Source organism: Talpa occidentalis, unplaced genomic scaffold (assembly GCF_014898055.3).
Source record: "Talpa occidentalis isolate TD23 unplaced genomic scaffold, MPIMG_talOcc4v2.1 talOcc4.12, whole genome shotgun sequence".
Lineage (NCBI taxonomy): Eukaryota > Metazoa > Chordata > Mammalia > Eulipotyphla > Talpidae > Talpa > Talpa occidentalis.
In genome coordinates, this window is record NW_023601212.1 from 103,151,085 (window position 1) to 103,167,396 (window position 16,312).

The following is a 16,312-nucleotide window of genomic DNA, read 5'->3' on the forward strand; positions in this document are numbered from 1 at the left end:
AGGGCGTGCCCGGTGCCCTCTGCTGGCCCTGCAGGCCCTCTCTGGGGAGGTGCTGAGCCACTTCCAGTGGCTGTTGGTCCCGGGGCTGTGTGTGACTCTCAGGGAGTCTGGAGCTACTGCAGGGTCCCGCTGGGCGGGCAGACCCCAGGGCCCTCGCCCTCAGCCCCACCTGCCCCCAGAATCCTGGCTGCCAGGCACCCCCAGAGTGCGGGGTGTCTGTTCTGGTCTATATCGTGGGGACCCCTGCACCTCTGGGTGGGCAGAAGCCCCGTGCTGGTTGCAGGCAATCCCGGTGCCTGCCGTCTGTTCAGGGGGGCCCGGGCTGGGGGCCCGGGCTGGGGGCCCTGCGTCAGTGGGCCGGGGGAGTCGTGGCCGGGACGCCCGGGGTGGGGCCCGGCCCCCCGCCTCTGCAGAGGACAGCACACTCACGCCCCTCCCGGCCTCCCTGCAGAGCGAGCGGGGAAGATGTCCAGCCCGGGCGTGGATGGCGACCCCAAGCCCCCGTGCCTGCCCCGCAACGGCCTGGTGAGGCTGCCCGGCCAGCCCAGCAGCACGGGCGCGGCCAGCATCACCAAAGGCACGCCCGCCGTCAAGAATCGGCCCTGCCAGCCGCCGCCGCCCACGCTCCCGCCTCCCAGCCTGGCCGTGCCACTGCCCCGCGCCGCTCTGGCCGGGGGCCTGTGCCCCTCGGCGGGGCTCTCCCTCGGCGGGCCGGCCTCCACCCCAGCGTCCGGGCCCCTGCTGGAGCGGCCCCCCCTGGCCACAGATGAGAAGATCCTCAACGGCCTCTTCTGGTACTTCTCGGCCTGCGAGAAGTGCGTGCTGGCCCAGGTGTGCAAGGCCTGGCGGCGCGTGCTCTACCAGCCGAAGTTCTGGGCGGGCCTCACGCCCGTGCTGCACGCCAAGGAGCTGTACAACGTGCTGCCCGGCGGCGAGAAGGAGTTTGTGAGCCTCCAGGGCTTTGCCGCCCGCGGGTTCGAGGGCTTCTGCCTGGTGGGCGTCTCCGACCTGGATATCTGTGAGTTCATCGACAACTACGCCCTCTCCAAGAAGGGCGTCAAGGCCATGAGCCTCAAGCGCTCCACCATCACGGACGCCGGCCTGGAGGTGCGTCCCTGCTGGCTCCGGAGGGACAGGCCTGGCTAGTGCCGGGCCAGGCTGGGGGCGGGAGCGCAGAAAGCAGAGTAGCTGAGGGGGTGCCCCTGCCCCGGGGGGCTCATGGCTCTGATGGGGGAGCGGGGTTGGCTACATCATCTGGGGGCCCCCAGCCCAAAACAAGAATGCGGGGCCCTTACTCAAAGACGATCGAGGATTTCAAGACAGACAGCAAAGCCGTCAGTCGGGTGAGGCCTGTTGGGTGGGCGCCGGCAGAGGGGGCGACAGGCGGGCCGGCACCTGTGCAGGAGGTATGCTCACCCGCACCCGCGACTCCCAGAGCTCCCGGGCCTGCCCACCGGGGCTCACTCCCGCCCAGGATGCGGCTGAGATGGCACCCTTCCTGGTGCGCAGCTGCCGCCCTCTGAGGCCCCGGCGGCCTCCCCCGCCCAGCTCCTAACCCGCCCACACCCGCAGGTGATGCTGGAGCAGATGCAGGGCGTGGTGCGCCTGGAGCTGTCCGGCTGCAACGACTTCACCGAGGCGGGTCTGTGGTCCAGCCTGAGCGCCCGCATCACCTCGCTGAGCGTCAGCGACTGCATCAACGTGGCGGACGACGCCATCGCGGCCATCTCGCAGCTGCTGCCCAACCTGGCCGAGCTGAGCCTGCAGGCCTACCATGTGACGGACACAGCGCTGGCCTACTTCACGGCGCGCCAGGGCCACAGCACGCACACGCTGCGCCTGCTGTCCTGCTGGGAGATCACCAACCACGGCGTGGTCAACGTGGTGCACAGCCTGCCCAACCTCACGGCACTCAGCCTCTCCGGCTGCTCCAAGGTCACGGACGACGGCGTGGAGCTGGTGGCCGAGAACCTGCGCAAGCTGCGCAGCCTCGACCTCTCTTGGTGTCCGCGCATCACCGACATGGCGCTTGAGTACGTGGCCTGCGACCTGCACCGTCTGGAGGAGCTCGTGCTGGACAGGTGCGCCCTCCAACCCCGGCCCCGGGTGGGGTGCCGAGGGGGCCCTCTCTGGAGCGGAGCGTGGGCTGTGACCAGCGTCGACCCGAGCGGGTGCAGCCCAGAGACGGGAGGGGTGCAGCGGCGGGAGAGCTGCGGGCGGCGGCCTCGGAGGGAGGGGCGGGGCTGAGGCACCTGGGCGGGCGAGAGGCCGCAGGTGGGGGGCGGGGGAGGGGCCGCAGGTGGGCAGCCGCCTCCGTTGCAACCGCAGGTGTGTACGCATCACGGACACTGGCCTCAGCTATTTGTCCACCATGTCGTCCCTCCGCAGCCTCTACCTGCGATGGTGCTGCCAGGTACCAGGCCTCGGGGGAAGGGGAGCAGGCCGGGTGGTGTGCGGGGGCGTGGGGAAACCCCCTCTGGGCAGTCCGCTGACCTGCCTCCGGCCGGCCCGTCCGTAAGGGAGTCGGGGTAGCTGGCGCCGAGCGGCCCACGCGGCGGGACTCGGCGGCTAGAGTCCTGCCAGCACTCCCAGGTGCCTCCAGGCTGGGGGCTGGGGCACAGGGGTCGGGGTCCCCCCGCACGTGCGTGAATCGCCAACTCGCCCCCCCAGGTGCAGGACTTCGGGCTGAAGCACCTCCTGGCCATGCGGAGTTTGCGTCTCCTGTCTCTGGCAGGTGAGGGCCCCTCCGACCTTGTGGGTAATGACCAGCCAGCCCCGTCTAGTCCGACTCTGCCCTGCCCGGTCCCCGGTGCGGTCACCTGGGTACCAGGTCCTAGTCTGCACGGACGTGCGAACAGGCGCCGTCCAGTCGCGCCGGGGCCCCTCCGCCGGGGCCCCGCCCCTCCGCCGGCCCCGCCCCTCCGCCGGCCCCGCCCCTCCGCCGGCCCCGCCCCTCCGCCGGCCCCGCCCCTCCGCCGGCCCCGCCCCCGCCTCACCGCGCGCCGCTCCGCAGGCTGCCCGCTGCTGACCACCACCGGGCTGTCGGGCCTGGTGCAGCTGCAGGAGCTGGAGGAGCTGGAGCTGACCAACTGCCCTGGCGCCACCCCCGAGCTCTTCAAGTACTTCTCGCAGCACCTGCCCCGCTGCCTCGTCATCGAGTAGCACGGGGCCCCGCCCCGTCGCAGGAACCCGTCTTGCTCCGGGCGGGGCGCGGGGCCCCGCTCCGGCCCGGCCCTTGGGGGAGCCCTGCCCCGCGCGCGCGGGCGGGCGCACCGAGGAAAAGCCCTGCCCTCGCGCCTCCGCCCCCCCAGCCCCGCCCTGGGCAGGGCGCGGCGGCGGGCGCGGCCAGCCCCTCGCACGCAGCACTCTCGGGGACCCTGTGCATGCCCCTCGCGCCCGCCTGCACGCCGCCCCCCGCACCGCCGCCACCCCCCGCCCGCCCGCCCGCCCGCCCCCCCGCCCGCCGGGGCGCGGTGCCGGCCCCGGCCCCGCGGGCGCCCGGATCGTCCTGGCCGTGTTTCCCGCCACACCCGCCTCGGCCTCCCCGCTGGCCCCCATCCCGGGCAGGGCCCAGGGGACGGAGGGGGCCCGGGAGAGCCCAAGGGCTGCCCACATCTTCCACTGCACCGCCTGGAGCCTCCGAGGGCAGCGAGGGGACGGGCCACCGCCAAAGCCATGGCCCGCCGAGGAGCCCGCGTGCCCGCCCCGCCCCGCCCCGCCCCGCGCCGCGCAGCCGGACCCGGCGCCCGCCCCTTCCTCGGCGCCCGCGAGGAGCGGCCCGGCGCGCCCACCCCCTGCAGGCGGACGGGCCCTGGAGCCGGACCGGGCCAGAACTGAGTTGGGGGGGCGGCCTCGGCACGGGCCGAATTAGCCGAGCCGGCTCCAGCCCCGCAAGGGGGAGAAGCGGCGGGAGCCGCCCTCAGAGCCTGCGGGCCGGGGGCGCGTCCTCGCGGCCCCACCCCTGTCCCCGCGGCCAGCCGGGCCCAGGCCGCCGAGCTCGGCCCCGCACCCGGGGCGGGGCGCGTCCGCGCCCGGCAGAAGCCGCGCCCCCGCCCGGGCCCGCGGTCCGTGCCCGCAGCCGCGCCGAGCTCCCGGGGCCCACGCGCGGCGCCCAGAGGCGGGAGGCCCCTCGCAGCCGCCGCCCGCCCAGCTCCGCTGCCCGCGCGGGCCCGAGCGGCCCCGCCCGCCGGGAACTGGGCGGGGTGGTGGGTGCTGGCACCTTGGCAGCTGCTGAGGGGGGCGGGGACCCCTTTCCATCCCAACCCCGAGCCCCAGGGGACACTGCGCCCACACCCGGTCTTGGGACCCCCCGCCTGGTTGGAGAAGAGAAGCCAGTTGCCAGGGAGCGGGGGTGGGGGCGAGCCCGAGCCGGGGGCGCGCTGCGGAGACCCCCGCTGCGGAGACCCCGCGGCTGCGCGCCCCGCGCCCGGCGGCGGCTCCCGGCACCGGCACCGGCAGGAGGCGAAGCCCGGGGAGAGGAAGTCACACCAACCCCCCAAATCATTTTCTTATTGTACATTACGACCTCACTCTCCTGTATATGCGGAAGATATAACCTTATATTTGGTAAGTGTTTCTTGTGCTATTTTATCACGTGACCTGTTTATAAAAATATATATTAAAAAAGTTGTAAAAACACGCGTCCGAGTCCTTCCCGGGCGGGCAGCCCGGCGGCGCAGGCGCGCGCGGGGCCGGGCTCGGCTCTAGCCCCAGCTCCGGCGCCGCCAGGTCCCGCAGGCCGCCGGGGGGCTCCGGGGGGCCGGGGCGCGCGCGACCCCCTCCGAGCCCCGGCGAGCGCGGCGCTTCGTGCCCAGGGGCGCCGGCGGGGCGGGCGGCGGCCGGAGGCCCCTGCAGGGCGCGAGGACAGCAGGACGCACACCCGGGCGCGAGGGTCGCGGGCGGGCGGGCGGGGCGGGGCGCGGCCCGAGCGACAGGCGCCCCTTCTTCCCGGGAGCGCCCCGGCTCCTCCCGGCCCCGGAACGCGAGGCGCGTGGGCACGCGCTTCCGGCGAGCGCCGCCTTGGAGGGACCACTTCCGGCAGGGGGGGGGACGAAGAGGGCTGCTTCCGGCGCGGCGCTTCCGGCCGGCGGGCAACCCGGGTGGACGGCGCGGGCGCTCGCGGAGGAGGGTCCTGCTCGGCCGGGGCCCGCCCCGTCCCCGAGAACCCCGCCCCGCCCCTCCGGGAGCGCCGGCCATCCCGGAGGCCCCCCTCGCCTCGTCGCCGGGATTGGACCGACCAGAGGCGCCCGACCGCTCGGGGCTGGCTGTCAGGGGGGCTGGCGCTGGCCGGGGTGGGCGGCGGCCCGGGGGGTCTCTAGAGGGCACACGGCGCGGGCCGGCCTGGGACAGCTGCGACGCCTCTGACCCCGGCCGGTGACGGAGCCGGCTGGTCAGGCTGACGGACGCCCCGCGCAGCGCCCCCGGTGACCAGCCGGCCGGTCAGGGGCCGGCCGCCGTCCAGGCCTGAGCCCCGGGGTACCCGGCAGCGCGAAGGTCCGAACCGACTGGCCCCCCCACCGGCGCGGCCATGGAGAAGATGGCCCGCGTGACCACGGCGCTGGCGGGCACTGCGTTGACAGGCCGCACCATGCACTGCCACCTCGACGCGCCGGCCAACGCCATCAGCGTGTGCAAGGACGCCGCCCAGGTGGTCGTGGCGGGCCGCAGCATCTTCAAGATCTACGCCATTGAGGAGGAGCAGTTCGTGGAGAAGCTGAACCTGCGCGTCGGCCGCAAGCCCTCGCTCAACCTCAGCTGTGCCGACGTGGTCTGGCACCAGATCGACGAGAACCTGCTGGCCACTGCAGCCACCAACGGCGTGGTGGTCACGTGGAACCTGGGCCGACCTTCCCGCAACAAGCAGGACCAGCTGTTCACGGAGCATAAGCGCACGGTGAACAAGGTCTGCTTCCACCCCACCGAGGCACATATGCTGCTCAGCGGCTCCCAGGACGGCTTCATGAAGTGCTTTGACCTGCGCAGGAAGGACTCCGTCAGCACTTTCTCGGGTAGGCGGCGGGTGCCCGCTGCAGGGCTCCAGGTGCTCCCAGAGGGCTTCTTGGAGAAGGGGCTGTCTGAGTCCCACTGCCAGGGTGGGGGTCAGCGGAAGGGGTGGCTGCCTGCCATGGGGAGGGGACACCATGAGGCGTGAGGGGAAGGCCAGGGGCAGCAGGGAGGAGGAGCGGGCAGCCGAGCAGGGCTTGGTCTCGCTGCCTCCTCTCCATCCCCTCAGAGCTCCAGGCTGCTCCAGCAGGACGTGGACTGGACCCCCAGAGTCCTCGCACAGGAAGTGGGGTACATCGTTGGGTCCCCCGTGGGCCTTATGCCCCGTCCTGAGTCCAGATCACAGCTTTTGCCACGATTGACAGCAGACACAACCAGGGAGAGCTGACCGGCAGGAGGTGGTGGCCGCCGCCGCCCAGTTTTGCTTCCACTCTGAAGCCTCTCCTTGCTGCTGCCCCCCGCCCCAGGGCAGCCTTGGGGGTGTCCACAACCTTCTCCTGACTTCCTGGCCTGGCGCCTGCAGCCACGGCAAGGTCCCCCCCACCAGCCTCCCCAGCACCCAGCCGGCCTCTCACCCTCCTGAACCCCCAGGCCAGTCGGAGAGCGTGCGGGACGTGCAGTTCAGCGTCCGGGACTACTTCACCTTCGCCTCCACCTTCGAGAATGGCAACGTGCAGCTGTGGGACATCCGGCGGCCTGACCGCTGCGAACGGATGTTCACGGCACACAACGGGCCTGTCTTCTGCTGCGACTGGCATCCAGACGACAGGTGTGGGGGTGTGGGGTTGTGGGGCGGGGCGCCGGGCGCTGGGGCCCTCGACGCTGAGGCTGTGCGGCCCTTCTGCAGGGGCTGGCTGGCCACAGGTGGACGTGACAAGATGGTGAAGGTCTGGGACGTTACCACGCACCGCGCCAAGGAGGTGCACTGCGTGCAGACCATCGCCTCCGTGGCCCGGGTCAAGTGGCGGCCCGAGTGCCGCCACCACCTGGCCACCTGCTCCATGATGGTGGACCACAACATCTACGTGTGGGATGTGCGCCGGCCCTTCGTGCCGGCCGCCATGTTCGAGGAGCACCGCGACGTCACAACGGGCATCGCCTGGCGCCACCCGCACGACCCCTCCTTCCTGTTGTCTGGCTCCAAGGACAGCACCCTGTGCCAGCACCTGTTCCGGGATGCCAGCCAGCCTGTGGAGCGTGCCAATCCTGAGGGCCTCTGTTACGGCCTCTTCGGGGACCTGGCCTTTGCTGCCAAGGAGAGCCTCGTGGCTGCAGAGTCGGGGCGCAAGCCCTACTCCGGTGACCGGCGCCAACCCATCTTCTTCAAGCGCAAGCCAGACCCTGCCGAGCCCTTCTCGGGCCTGGCCTCCAGCGCCCTCAGTGTCTTTGAGACAGAGCCCGGCGGCAGCAGCATGAGCTGGTTCGTGGATACGGCTGAGCGTTACGCCCTGGCTGGTCGGCCGCTGGCTGAGCTCTGTGACCACAACGCCAAGGTGGCGCGGGAGCTCGGCCGCAACCAGGTAGGCGGGCTGGGCCGAGCACTGGCAGGCGGGGGTGGGGCGGGCAGCTGAGGAGCCCAGGCCCAGACTCAGGTCAGGGAGTCGTGAGGGCGAGTCCCTGTTCAGGGCCATGTCTGCTTTTCCCTCTCCAAGGGCCTGTAGAGGCCACGCTGGCCGCTGCCCACTTCCTCCTGCCCTTCCACAGGTGGGGACTGGGGTTCTTGTCTTCCCTGTGGGTCTTGGCTTCCCCACATAGGATGGGCCAGACATTGGGTCTCTGGGGCAGCTGGACCCTGAAGGTCTATGTCTCTTCAGGCAGCCTGGGCGTCCCTGGTGCGCTGGGGGCTCAGGATCCTTGAGTGACCGGTGCCCGCCCCTAGGTGGCACAGACTTGGACCATGCTGCGGATCATCTACTGCAGCCCCGGCCTGGTGCCTGCCACCAGCCTCAACCACAGCATGGGCAAGGGAAGCGCCTGCGGCCTGCAGCTGGTGAACAGGTAGACACTGGGGGTGGCTCTCCCCAGAGGAGTGCGGTCGGGGCCTACCCACCTTCTGCCCTCCCTGCCCCCAGCTTCAACCTGAAGGATGTGACCCCAGGGCTGGGCAGCGAGGCCCGGCTGGACCGCAGCAAGGGCGATGGCCGCAGTGACACCGCGCTGCTGGATTCCTCAGCGACTCTCCTCACCAACGAGGGTAGGGGGGCACCATTGTGGGGGTGGGGCGGGGGCACTATGGAGCAAGCGCCCTGGAATGCCCTCCTTCCCTGGCCGCACAGACAACGAGGAGACTGAGGGCAGTGACGTGCCGGCCGACTACCTGCTGGGGGACGCTGAGGGCGAGGACGACGAGCTGTACCTGCTGGACCCAGAGCACGCTCACTGTGAGTGGGGGGGCGGGCCGGCGGGGCGGGGGAAGGGGCGGGCGAGTCCTGGCTGGGCTCAGACCCTGCCCGCCCCCGCCCCCAGCCGAGGAGCCCGAGTACGTGCTGCCCCAGGAGGCTTTCCCACTGCGCCACGAGATCGTGGACACACCGTCCGGGCCCGAGCACCTGCAGGACAAGGCCGAGTCCCCGCACGTGAGCGGCAGCGAGGCAGAGGCAGCCTCCCTGGCGCCGGCGGACCCCTCCTTTTCGCTCATCTCCGTCTCACATGCACTGCACGACAGCCGCTTGCCCCCCGACTTCTTCAGCTCCCTGGTGTGTGACATGCTGCGCTTCTACGCCGAGCAGGGCGACGTGCAGATGGCCGTGTCGGTGCTGGTGGTGCTGGGCGAGCGCGTGCGCAGGGACATCGACGAGCAGACGCAGGTGCGTGGGCGCTGGGAGCCCCGCCTGCCCGCCCGCCCGCCCGCCCCGGCTGAGCCCCTGTGTGCCCCAGGAGCACTGGTACACGTCCTACATCGACCTGCTGCAGCGCTTCTGCCTCTGGAACGTGTCCAACGAGGTGGTGAAGCTCAGCACCAGCCGGGCGGTCAGCTGCCTCAACCAGGCCTCCACCACGCTGCACGTCAACTGCAGCCACTGCAAGCGGCCCATGAGCAGCCGCGGCTGGGTCTGCGACAGGTGCGGGCGGGCGCGCGGGCCGGGGCTCTGCGACAGGGGCGGGCGCGGGCGGGGGCGGCGGACCCCGCTGAGGCGCCCTCCCGCGCAGGTGCCACCGCTGCGCCAGCATGTGCGCCGTCTGCCATCACGTGGTCAAGGGGCTGTTCGTGTGGTGCCAGGGCTGCAGCCACGGCGGCCACCTGCAGCACATCATGAAGTGGCTGGAGGGCAGCTCGCACTGCCCGGCGGGCTGCGGCCACCTGTGCGAGTTCTCCTGACGCGCGCGGGCAATAAAGAAGCGCAGCCGCCGTCTGAGCCGCCGTCGCCCTCGCGCCTCCTGTGCCTGCGCCGGCGTCTCGGGGCGGGCGGGTCGCCGTGGAAACGGGGCGGGCCGCGGGCGGCCTGGCGGAAGCGCGGCGCTCCGCTTCCGGGGCGGGCGGCGGGGTCGTCGCCATGGCGACGCGGCGGCCGGCCGGGGCGGGCTCGGGGGCGCGGCGCTCCCGGCGTGCCCCGCGCGGCCGGCGGGCGTCATGGCGGCGGGAGCGCGGGCGCTGCTGGCGCTGCTGGCGCTGCTGGGGCTCTGCTCGCCGGCGCGGCCCGGGCCCTCGGGCGACGGCGGGTGGTGAGCGGCGGCGGGGCGGGCGGCGGGCGGCGGCGGGCGGGCGGGCGCGGGGCGGGGCCGGCGCTGACCGCTGTGCCGCAGGCGGGGGCGCGGCCCGGGGGCGCCGGCCGAGGAGCAGCGCTGCACCGTGGAGCGCCGGCCCGGCCTCACCCACGCCGAGTTCGCGCAGCGGTACGTGCCCCCCCGGCCCCGCCCGCCCGCCCGCCCGCCCCGCCCGCCCCGCCTGACTCCCGGTCCCCGCAGCTACGCCTTCTCCAGGCCCGTGGTCCTGCCCGCGCTCACGGACAACTCGGTGAGTGCCCGCCCGTCGCGCCCGCGGGGCTGCGGCCGGGCGCGCGCTGAGCTCCCCTGACGCCCCGCAGCGGTTCCGCGCCCTGTGCTCCCGCGAGCGGCTGCTGGCCGCGTTCGGCGACCGCGTGGTCCGCCTGAGCACCGCCAACACCTACTCCTACCGCAAAGGTGAGCGCCCGCGCGGCCCCGGCGGCGGCGGCCCCGCGGCCGGGCGCCAGTCTTGACCGCCGCTTCCCCACAGTGGACCTGCCCTTCCAGGAGTACGTGGAGCGGCTGCTGCGGCCCCAGGACCCCGCCTCGCTGGGCAACGGTGAGCGGGGGCGGGGGGCGGGACTCAGCGCGCCGGGTCCCGGAGCCTCACGTTCTGTGCTTGCAGACACCTTGTATTTCTTTGGGGACAACAATTTCACCGAGTGGGCAGCGCTGTTCCAGCACTACTCCCCGCCCCCCTTCGGTCTGTTGGGCACTACTGCTGCTTACAGCTTTGGGATTGCAGGTGGGTGCCCCGCAGGGGCCTGGCATTGGAGGGGTGGGGCAGCGGGGGCTTGGTCACCAGCAGCTCTTAACTGACCCACAGGAGCCGGCTCTGGGGTGCCCTTTCACTGGCACGGGCCCGGGTTCTCGGAAGTGATCTACGGCCGCAAGGTCAGCACAGGGTGGGGGCTGAAGTGTGGGGGGCACTAGACACAACACAGATCACCCCATCCTTTTCTCTGCAGCGCTGGTTTCTGTACCCGCCTGGGAAGACACCAGAGTTCCACCCCAACAAGACCACGCTGGCCTGGCTCCAGGACACATATCCAGCCCTGGCACCCTCCGAGCGGCCCCTGGAGTGCACTGTCAGGGCTGGAGAGGTCGGGATGGTGGGAAAGAATTCAGGAGCTGGGCTAGGCAGGGGAGCCCCCAAATAACCCCGTGCCCATCCCCCCCAGGTGCTCTATTTCCCTGACCGATGGTGGCACGCCACGCTCAACCTCGACACCAGCGTCTTCATCTCCACCTTCCTCGGCTAGCCAGCCCGCGCACGGCAGCACACGCCTGGCAGCACGCACAGATTTTATTGCAGGGGCAGCGCAGCAGCGGCCTCAGCCCAGCCCACCCTTCCCTGCTACTCATGGCCCAGGCGGAGGGGAGGGGAGGGGAGGGGAGGCTGCGGCCCAGCAGCAGGATGGGTGGGGCAGGCGGGGACGCAGACTATGTACAGGCTGGAGCTACTGCCCAGGGCCCCTGGGCCAGGCCGCCCGCAGTGGAGCAGGCACCCCGGCCTCAGTAGTCCTCCACCCAGCCGTTCTCAGAGATGAAGGCGTCGATGACCTCTTTCATGGCCAAGTTGGGGATGAGTTGATCCTGGGTCAGGGGGCTCCGGGTCACGGGGTCAAAGTGGCCCACACGCTGTGTGGACAGTGGGATCAGAGGGTGCTCGTGGGCCCCACCCCCGCCCCACCCCCCATGCCCCGGCCTCACCTGCAGGTGCTCCTCGATGTCCTTGCGGTCGTAGGTGATGCCGCTGGGTGTGATGCAGGGCTCTCGCATCAGCTCAAAGCTGATCTTGCCACACAGGTAGTCGGGGATGTCGCGCTTCTGCAGCAGGGGGCCAGGTCAGGGGGGGAGGGGCCCCCACCCCCCGGCCCCAGAGCCCAGCTCACCTTCCTGCGCTCGTCCACCTGGGAGAACAGCTCATCCATGCCCGCCAAGTACTTGTCCTGTGAGGAAGCGGCTGCGTGGGCCCCATGCTCCCCTCCCCAACCCTGTGCAGGCACCTACCCCGCAATCGCCAGCCCCTGCCGCGGACAGACCCGGGCGTGGGCCGGGCACCCTCACGTGCTTGGCCTCAATGCAGGCCTGCTGGGCCCGGACGTGGCCGTCGTCCTCATCCCCCTCGTGGCTCCGCTGACACTCGTCCAGCTCCCTGCAATGGACCAGGAGCTGGTCAGACGTGGGGCAGACCCACCCCACCTGCGGCTGTGGCTGCGCCCCTCCTGCTTGCCAGCCCTGCTGTCAAATAAATGCTCGCACGGACGCTCCGCGTGGGTGACTGGGGGGCCCACCTCTCGCGCTCAGCCACGATGAGGCGAGTGAGGTAGGCGTGCAGCTCGTTCTCCTGGTGGATGCGCCGCTCCTCGAGGCTGTTCCAGCGCTTCTTCTTGGCAATGCGTAAGGCGCTGGGGATGTCGTCCCCGAAGTTGAGCCTCTGCTCCTTGGCTAGGTTGTAGGCTGGGGACCGGGAAGCCCGCGGTCACTCCTGGCCGGTGGGTGCACCCGGCCCGGGCACCCCGCCCTCCCCAGGCCCACCTCGCTGCAGGTTGGCGATGGCCTCGTCGAAGCTCTCCATCTCCAGCTGGCACTGCCCCAGGAAGAAGTGCGCCTTCACGGACTGGCCGTCCAGCTCCAGGGCGCGCCGGCAGTCGGCCAGGGCCTGCTCGTGCTGCTGCATCTTCAGGTAGCACAGCGCGCGGTTGGTGTAGTACACGGCCACCAGCGGGTTCCGCGTCTGCGGGCGGGCGGGCGGGCGGCGCCGCGTGAGCGCGCAGGCCCCGCTCGCTTCTGCCGCCCCCCGGCCGGGCCGCCGTGGGAAGCCACAAACGCGTCTCCGGCCGCGCCTGCCCCGCGGGCCGGGCCTCGGAGCCGCGCGAGCGCGCGCCGGGCGCCAACCGGTCTCGGGGCGACGTCCCCAGGCCTGCGGGGAGCCGCGGGCGCGCACCCCCGACGCTCCCAGCGCCCCGGGCCGGCGCCGCCCCGCCCGCCCGCCCCTGGCCCGGCCGGACGCCGCCGCGGCGCCGGGCGCACTCACGATGGCGCGGCCGTAGCAGGCGGCCGCCTCCGGGTACTTGCGGCCCACGAAGAGCCGGTTGCCCTGCTCCTTGAGCTCCTGCGCGCTCGGGCTCTTCTCGGGGCTCCCGCCGCCCGCGCCCGGCCGCGCGCCGCCCTCCTTCTCCTCCTTGCCCTTCATGGCGCCGCGCGGCCCGGCTGGGCTCCGGCCCGGCCCGCTCTGCGCCCGCGACCCGCTCGGCCCGGCCCGCGGTCCGCGTCCCCCGCCGGAACTTCCGGCTGCCGGGGCGGGGCGGGGCGGGGCGGGGCCGCGCGTGCGCCTCCGCGGGGCCGGGCCGGCCGGGCCGCGCCTCCCCGAGCCCGCCCCGCCCCGCCCCGCCCCGCCCCGCCCCGCCCGCCCCGGGGGCTGCTCGGGCGCGCGGGCCCTGGGGCGGCCGGAGCCCTGAGCGGCGGGGGGCGGCCCTGGGGCCCCGACACCCGCCGCTGCGCGGCCTGCGGCGCCGGCAGGCGTTGCCCCGGCCGTCGAGCGCCGCGCGGAGCAGCACGAGACGCCGGGGCGGGCGGGCGCGCGGCCGGCGTGGTCCGCGCGGGGCCCCACGCGCGCTCCGGCTGCAGACGCGCGGGCCCGAGCTGGAGCCGGAGCTGCTGGGCGCGCTCGGCGGCCGCCCCCGCGTCCCGCCCGAGGGCCGCGGGCCCGGCGAGGCCGCCGGCGGAGTCTTTCGCGGCCCGCAGCGGTCCCGGCCGGCGCGCCGGGCTCGGGCCTCCGCGTCCGACGAGGCGGCGCAGGGCGTCCGCGGGCTCCTGCCGCGCTCCGCCGGGCCGGCGCTGGGGGCCGGGGCCGGGCGCCCGAGCAGCGGCAGCCGCGGGTCCAGGCGAGCGCGCGGCCGGCCCGCGGCCCCCGGCGTCAGGGCCCGCCCCTCGGGCCGCCCCTCGCCGCGTGGAGGCCGCAGTGGCCCTGGGGGCGGCCCGCGCCCGCCTCCGGCGAGCCCCGCCGAGTGCGCTGGTCGCCGCGGCCCTGAGGCCCCCGCGCCGCCCGCGCGCCTCGCTGGGGGCGCGGGGCCCCGGGACCCCGCGGGGGGGCGGCCCCTCTGGCGGCCCGGCGAGGGGGAGGCCCGCGCGCACCGGAGCCCAGAGCCCAGTCGGCCGCCTGGCGCTGTGTAAAATATTTATTCATTCTCCGAAAAGGCTCAGGCTGAGGTCCCGGCGGCGCCGTCCCGGGCGCGGGGGCGCGGGGGCGCGGGGGCGCGGCGCGGCCCGGGGAGCCCGTCAGGGCGGGGGCGGGACCTGGGCGCCCAGCAGGTCGTAGGCGAAGATGTTCCAGAAGACGGCGAAGAGCAGGAAGGTGCCGTAGGCCAGCAGCACCACCCACCAGCCGCACTGGTCCCGCAGGCGCTCCTCGTAGCTGCGCAGGATGGTCAGGCCCATGCTGACCCCCACCACCGCGCCCGCCAGGTGGGCCATGAAGCTGGGCTGCGGGCCCGAGGTGGGCAGCGGCGGGGAGAAGCGCAGCCACACGGCCCGGCCCACCTCGGAGCTCACTGTGGAGGGAGGCGGCAGGTGGGCGGCGCCCCGGCCGGGAGCCGCCCCCCGGCCCCCCCTACTTACTGCACACCAGCGCCAGCACCATCCTCAGCAGCTTGTAGGGACACCGCATCCCGGCCCAGTTCTGGGGGAGACGGGGGGGGGGTGAGGTGGGCCCGGGGACGGTGCCCCAGCCGCCCCCCACCGGCCGGTTACCATGACGACGTTGGCCAGGTGCGCCGAGCACAGGGCGTAGACCCCGCCCGAGCCCCCCACCACGGGGGCCCGCATGTCGGTGATGGAGACCGTCAGGGAGCCTGTGTGAGCAAGAGGCGCGTGAGGGCCGGCCGGCCCTGGCGCGGGTGCGTGGGCGCCGGCGGGGCCGCCTCACCTGCCAGCACGCCGGCCAGGTAGAGCAGGCCGATGCGGAGCAGCCCGTGCACCATCTCCAGGGGCACCCCGATCATCAGCTGCAGGAGTGCGTTGAACCCCAGCTGCTCCAGCCTGGCGGGGGGCCGGGGGATGGTGTGAGGGCGCCTGGCCCCCCGCCCCGCCCCCACCCACCAGAGGGAGCCCCTCTCACCCCACGTGCATGAACATGTAGGTGAGGAAGCGCCAGGCCCGCGCGCGGTGGCCGGGGTGGTAGACCAGGGGGCTGCGCATGTACTCGGGGTGGTACGTCTGCAGCACCCACTTGTTGAGGCGGGCCCCGTAGCACAGGAACACGATGATCTGGGGGACAGGGGCGTCAGCGCCACGCGGGCCGGCTGCAGCCGCGCGGGCGGGGCGGGAGGCCCACCTGGGCGAGGGTCACCGAGGCCATGAACACGGGGGGCGGGCAGCTGCGGTGCCGGGAGAAGTACCAGTGCCGGTCCACCTCGCGCGGCAGGATCTCGTAGGCCACGTAGCGCACGAAGCGCTTGTAGACGCCCAGGCCGGGCTCGTCCAGCAGCCCGGCCCGGGGCAGCGCCCGCTGCCCGTGGGCAATGGCGCGCTTGAAGCTGCTGGAGCGCTTGCTGCTGATCTGGGGGCGCGGCACCGCGTGGGCACAGACGCCGCAACGCGCCGCCCCCCCCCCCCGCCGGCGCGCCGCGCCCCCCAAGGCCGTCCCCGCTGGCACCCACTGTGACTGACCAGGTCCACCAGCTCCTGGTAGCAGACCTGGCCGCGCTCGTTGCTCTGGGCCAGGGCCACCAGCATGTCCAGCTTGGCCGGGTCCAGGGGCAGCTCATGGCTGTGCACCAGGCCGGTGAAGGTCTCGGCGCCGATGAAGCCTGTGTTCTCGGGGTCCAGCTGCTGGGGTGGGGGAGCCGCCCGACACGGGGCTGGGCCGGGCCCGCGCGGCGGGCGGCGGGCGCCGCGTGGGCGCCCAGGCCTCTGGCTCCTCCGTGCTCCCGGGGGCTCCGTGCCTCATCCCGCCCTGCCCGGCTCTGGAGATGGCGCCGACGCGAGGGCGGTCCCCCTCCCTCCGCCCTCCCGGGCTCGCGGGTCGGGCCAGGGGGCCGGGGCCGGGCGAGGAGGGGGCGTGGGAAGTGGGCGCGGGCGGGCCGGGCCGGGCTCCGGAGCCGCCCCCGCCCGCGGCGCAGGGCCCCCCGCCCCCACGCACCTGCTCCTGGATGAGCTGCAGCAGCGAGCTCCTGTCCATAGGGCGGGCCGGGCCGGGTCGCGGCCGCGGCCGGGAGGGGCTGCGCTGCGGCAGAGTCCGCTCCGCCCCGCGCCCGCTCCGCCTGCTGGGCTCGGCGCCGCGTCACGGAGCCGCCCGCGCCGCCGCCCCGCGCGCCCCCCGCGCGCCGCCGCGCTCCCGCAGGCGCGCCCCAGCCCCCTCCCGGCGGCGGCGGCGGTTGGCGGCGGCCGCTGCGGGGCAGCGCGGAGCCAGGCCCGGCCCTCCCGCGCGAGGCCGGGCGAGCCGGCGGCCCCCGCCAGGCCCGGCGCACCCCAGCGCGCCACGCGGCCGCCTCCGGGGTCAGCGGGGCGGCGGCCCCACATGCACCTGCAGCTGGAGCCCCGGGGCTTCTGCACCGTCCGCTTCCAGGAGGGAGGCCCCAGGCAGGGCCATGGCCTGCAG

General features: G+C 74.0%; 5 protein-coding genes across 6 annotated transcripts; 3 read left to right on the forward strand and 2 right to left on the reverse strand.

Annotated features, from left to right (window-relative positions):
• The first annotated feature begins 465 nt into the window (after nucleotides 1–465).
• FBXL16 (F-box and leucine rich repeat protein 16) lies at nucleotides 466–3,162 on the forward strand. Its single transcript, XM_037504614.1, has 5 exons — nucleotides 466–1,107; nucleotides 1,573–2,081; nucleotides 2,329–2,413; nucleotides 2,671–2,734; nucleotides 3,014–3,162. The coding sequence occupies exons 1-5, from the start codon at nucleotides 466–468 to the stop codon at nucleotides 3,160–3,162; spliced, it is 1,449 nt and encodes a 482-aa protein (XP_037360511.1).
• Nucleotides 3,163–5,449: 2,287 nt separating this feature from the next.
• WDR24 (WD repeat domain 24) lies at nucleotides 5,450–9,359 on the forward strand. Its single transcript, XM_037507829.2, has 9 exons — nucleotides 5,450–6,008; nucleotides 6,595–6,772; nucleotides 6,851–7,523; nucleotides 7,883–8,001; nucleotides 8,076–8,197; nucleotides 8,280–8,384; nucleotides 8,470–8,810; nucleotides 8,881–9,065; nucleotides 9,154–9,359. The coding sequence occupies exons 1-9, from the start codon at nucleotides 5,528–5,530 to the stop codon at nucleotides 9,320–9,322; spliced, it is 2,373 nt and encodes a 790-aa protein (XP_037363726.1). The 5' UTR covers nucleotides 5,450–5,527; the 3' UTR covers nucleotides 9,323–9,359.
• Nucleotides 9,360–9,574: 215 nt separating this feature from the next.
• JMJD8 (jumonji domain containing 8) lies at nucleotides 9,575–12,421 on the forward strand. Its single transcript, XM_037508121.2, has 9 exons — nucleotides 9,575–9,666; nucleotides 9,748–9,837; nucleotides 9,910–9,958; nucleotides 10,029–10,125; nucleotides 10,199–10,267; nucleotides 10,334–10,453; nucleotides 10,535–10,602; nucleotides 10,677–10,796; nucleotides 10,890–12,421. Exons 1-9 carry the CDS (start codon nucleotides 9,575–9,577, stop codon nucleotides 10,968–10,970), a joined length of 786 nt encoding a protein of 261 aa, XP_037364018.1. The 3' UTR covers nucleotides 10,971–12,421.
• STUB1 (STIP1 homology and U-box containing protein 1) lies at nucleotides 10,306–12,929 on the reverse strand. The gene is made up of 7 exons (XM_037507830.2): nucleotides 12,749–12,929; nucleotides 12,250–12,448; nucleotides 12,006–12,171; nucleotides 11,779–11,866; nucleotides 11,604–11,660; nucleotides 11,422–11,538; nucleotides 10,306–11,349 (listed from the first exon to the last, which is right to left on the reverse strand). The coding sequence occupies exons 1-7, from the start codon at nucleotides 12,905–12,907 to the stop codon at nucleotides 11,224–11,226; spliced, it is 912 nt and encodes a 303-aa protein (XP_037363727.1). The 5' UTR covers nucleotides 12,908–12,929; the 3' UTR covers nucleotides 10,306–11,223.
• A 1,054-nt stretch (nucleotides 12,930–13,983) lies between these two features.
• RHBDL1 (rhomboid like 1) lies at nucleotides 13,984–15,895 on the reverse strand. 2 transcript variants are annotated; one of them, XM_037504615.2, is made up of 8 exons: nucleotides 15,854–15,895; nucleotides 15,382–15,543; nucleotides 15,047–15,271; nucleotides 14,831–14,979; nucleotides 14,639–14,751; nucleotides 14,464–14,564; nucleotides 14,332–14,392; nucleotides 13,984–14,264 (listed from the first exon to the last, which is right to left on the reverse strand). In XM_037504615.2, the coding sequence occupies exons 1-8, from the start codon at nucleotides 15,890–15,892 to the stop codon at nucleotides 13,993–13,995; spliced, it is 1,122 nt and encodes a 373-aa protein (XP_037360512.1). In that variant the 5' UTR covers nucleotides 15,893–15,895; the 3' UTR covers nucleotides 13,984–13,992. The 2 variants fall into 2 exon arrangements, with proteins under 2 accessions (XP_037360512.1, XP_037360513.1); XM_037504616.2 differs by lacking the exon at nucleotides 15,854–15,895 and having other exon boundaries at nucleotides 13,990–14,264; nucleotides 15,372–15,515.
• Nucleotides 15,896–16,312: the final 417 nt, after the last annotated feature.

Coding starts and splice junctions, on each gene's coding strand:
- FBXL16 (XM_037504614.1), top strand. CDS start 466: ATGTCCAGCCCGGGCGTGGATGGCGACCCCAAGCCCCCGTGCCTGCCC. Junction 2,082..2,328: donor GAGGAGCTCGTGCTGGACAG/GTGCGCCCTCCA, acceptor TTGCAACCGCAG/GTGTGTACGCATCACGGACA. Junction 2,414..2,670: donor ACCTGCGATGGTGCTGCCAG/GTACCAGGCCTC, acceptor TCGCCCCCCCAG/GTGCAGGACTTCGGGCTGAA.
- WDR24 (XM_037507829.2), top strand. CDS start 5,528: ATGGAGAAGATGGCCCGCGTGACCACGGCGCTGGCGGGCACTGCGTTG. Junction 6,773..6,850: donor GACTGGCATCCAGACGACAG/GTGTGGGGGTGT, acceptor GCCCTTCTGCAG/GGGCTGGCTGGCCACAGGTG. Junction 8,002..8,075: donor GGCCTGCAGCTGGTGAACAG/GTAGACACTGGG, acceptor CCCTGCCCCCAG/CTTCAACCTGAAGGATGTGA.
- JMJD8 (XM_037508121.2), top strand. CDS start 9,575: ATGGCGGCGGGAGCGCGGGCGCTGCTGGCGCTGCTGGCGCTGCTGGGG. Junction 9,959..10,028: donor CCGCGCTCACGGACAACTCG/GTGAGTGCCCGC, acceptor GACGCCCCGCAG/CGGTTCCGCGCCCTGTGCTC. Junction 10,603..10,676: donor AAGTGATCTACGGCCGCAAG/GTCAGCACAGGG, acceptor TTTTCTCTGCAG/CGCTGGTTTCTGTACCCGCC.
- STUB1 (XM_037507830.2), bottom strand. CDS start 12,907: ATGAAGGGCAAGGAGGAGAAGGAGGGCGGCGCGCGGCCGGGCGCGGGC. Junction 12,449..12,748: donor CCTGCTACGGCCGCGCCATC/GTGAGTGCGCCC, acceptor GCCCGCCCGCAG/ACGCGGAACCCGCTGGTGGC. Junction 11,867..12,005: donor ATCGTGGCTGAGCGCGAGAG/GTGGGCCCCCCA, acceptor GGTCCATTGCAG/GGAGCTGGACGAGTGTCAGC.
- RHBDL1 (XM_037504615.2), bottom strand. CDS start 15,892: ATGGACAGGAGCTCGCTGCTGCAGCTCATCCAGGAGCAG. Junction 15,272..15,381: donor ACCAGGAGCTGGTGGACCTG/GTCAGTCACAGT, acceptor CCGCGCCCCCAG/ATCAGCAGCAAGCGCTCCAG. Junction 14,980..15,046: donor CCTCGGTGACCCTCGCCCAG/GTGGGCCTCCCG, acceptor CCTGTCCCCCAG/ATCATCGTGTTCCTGTGCTA.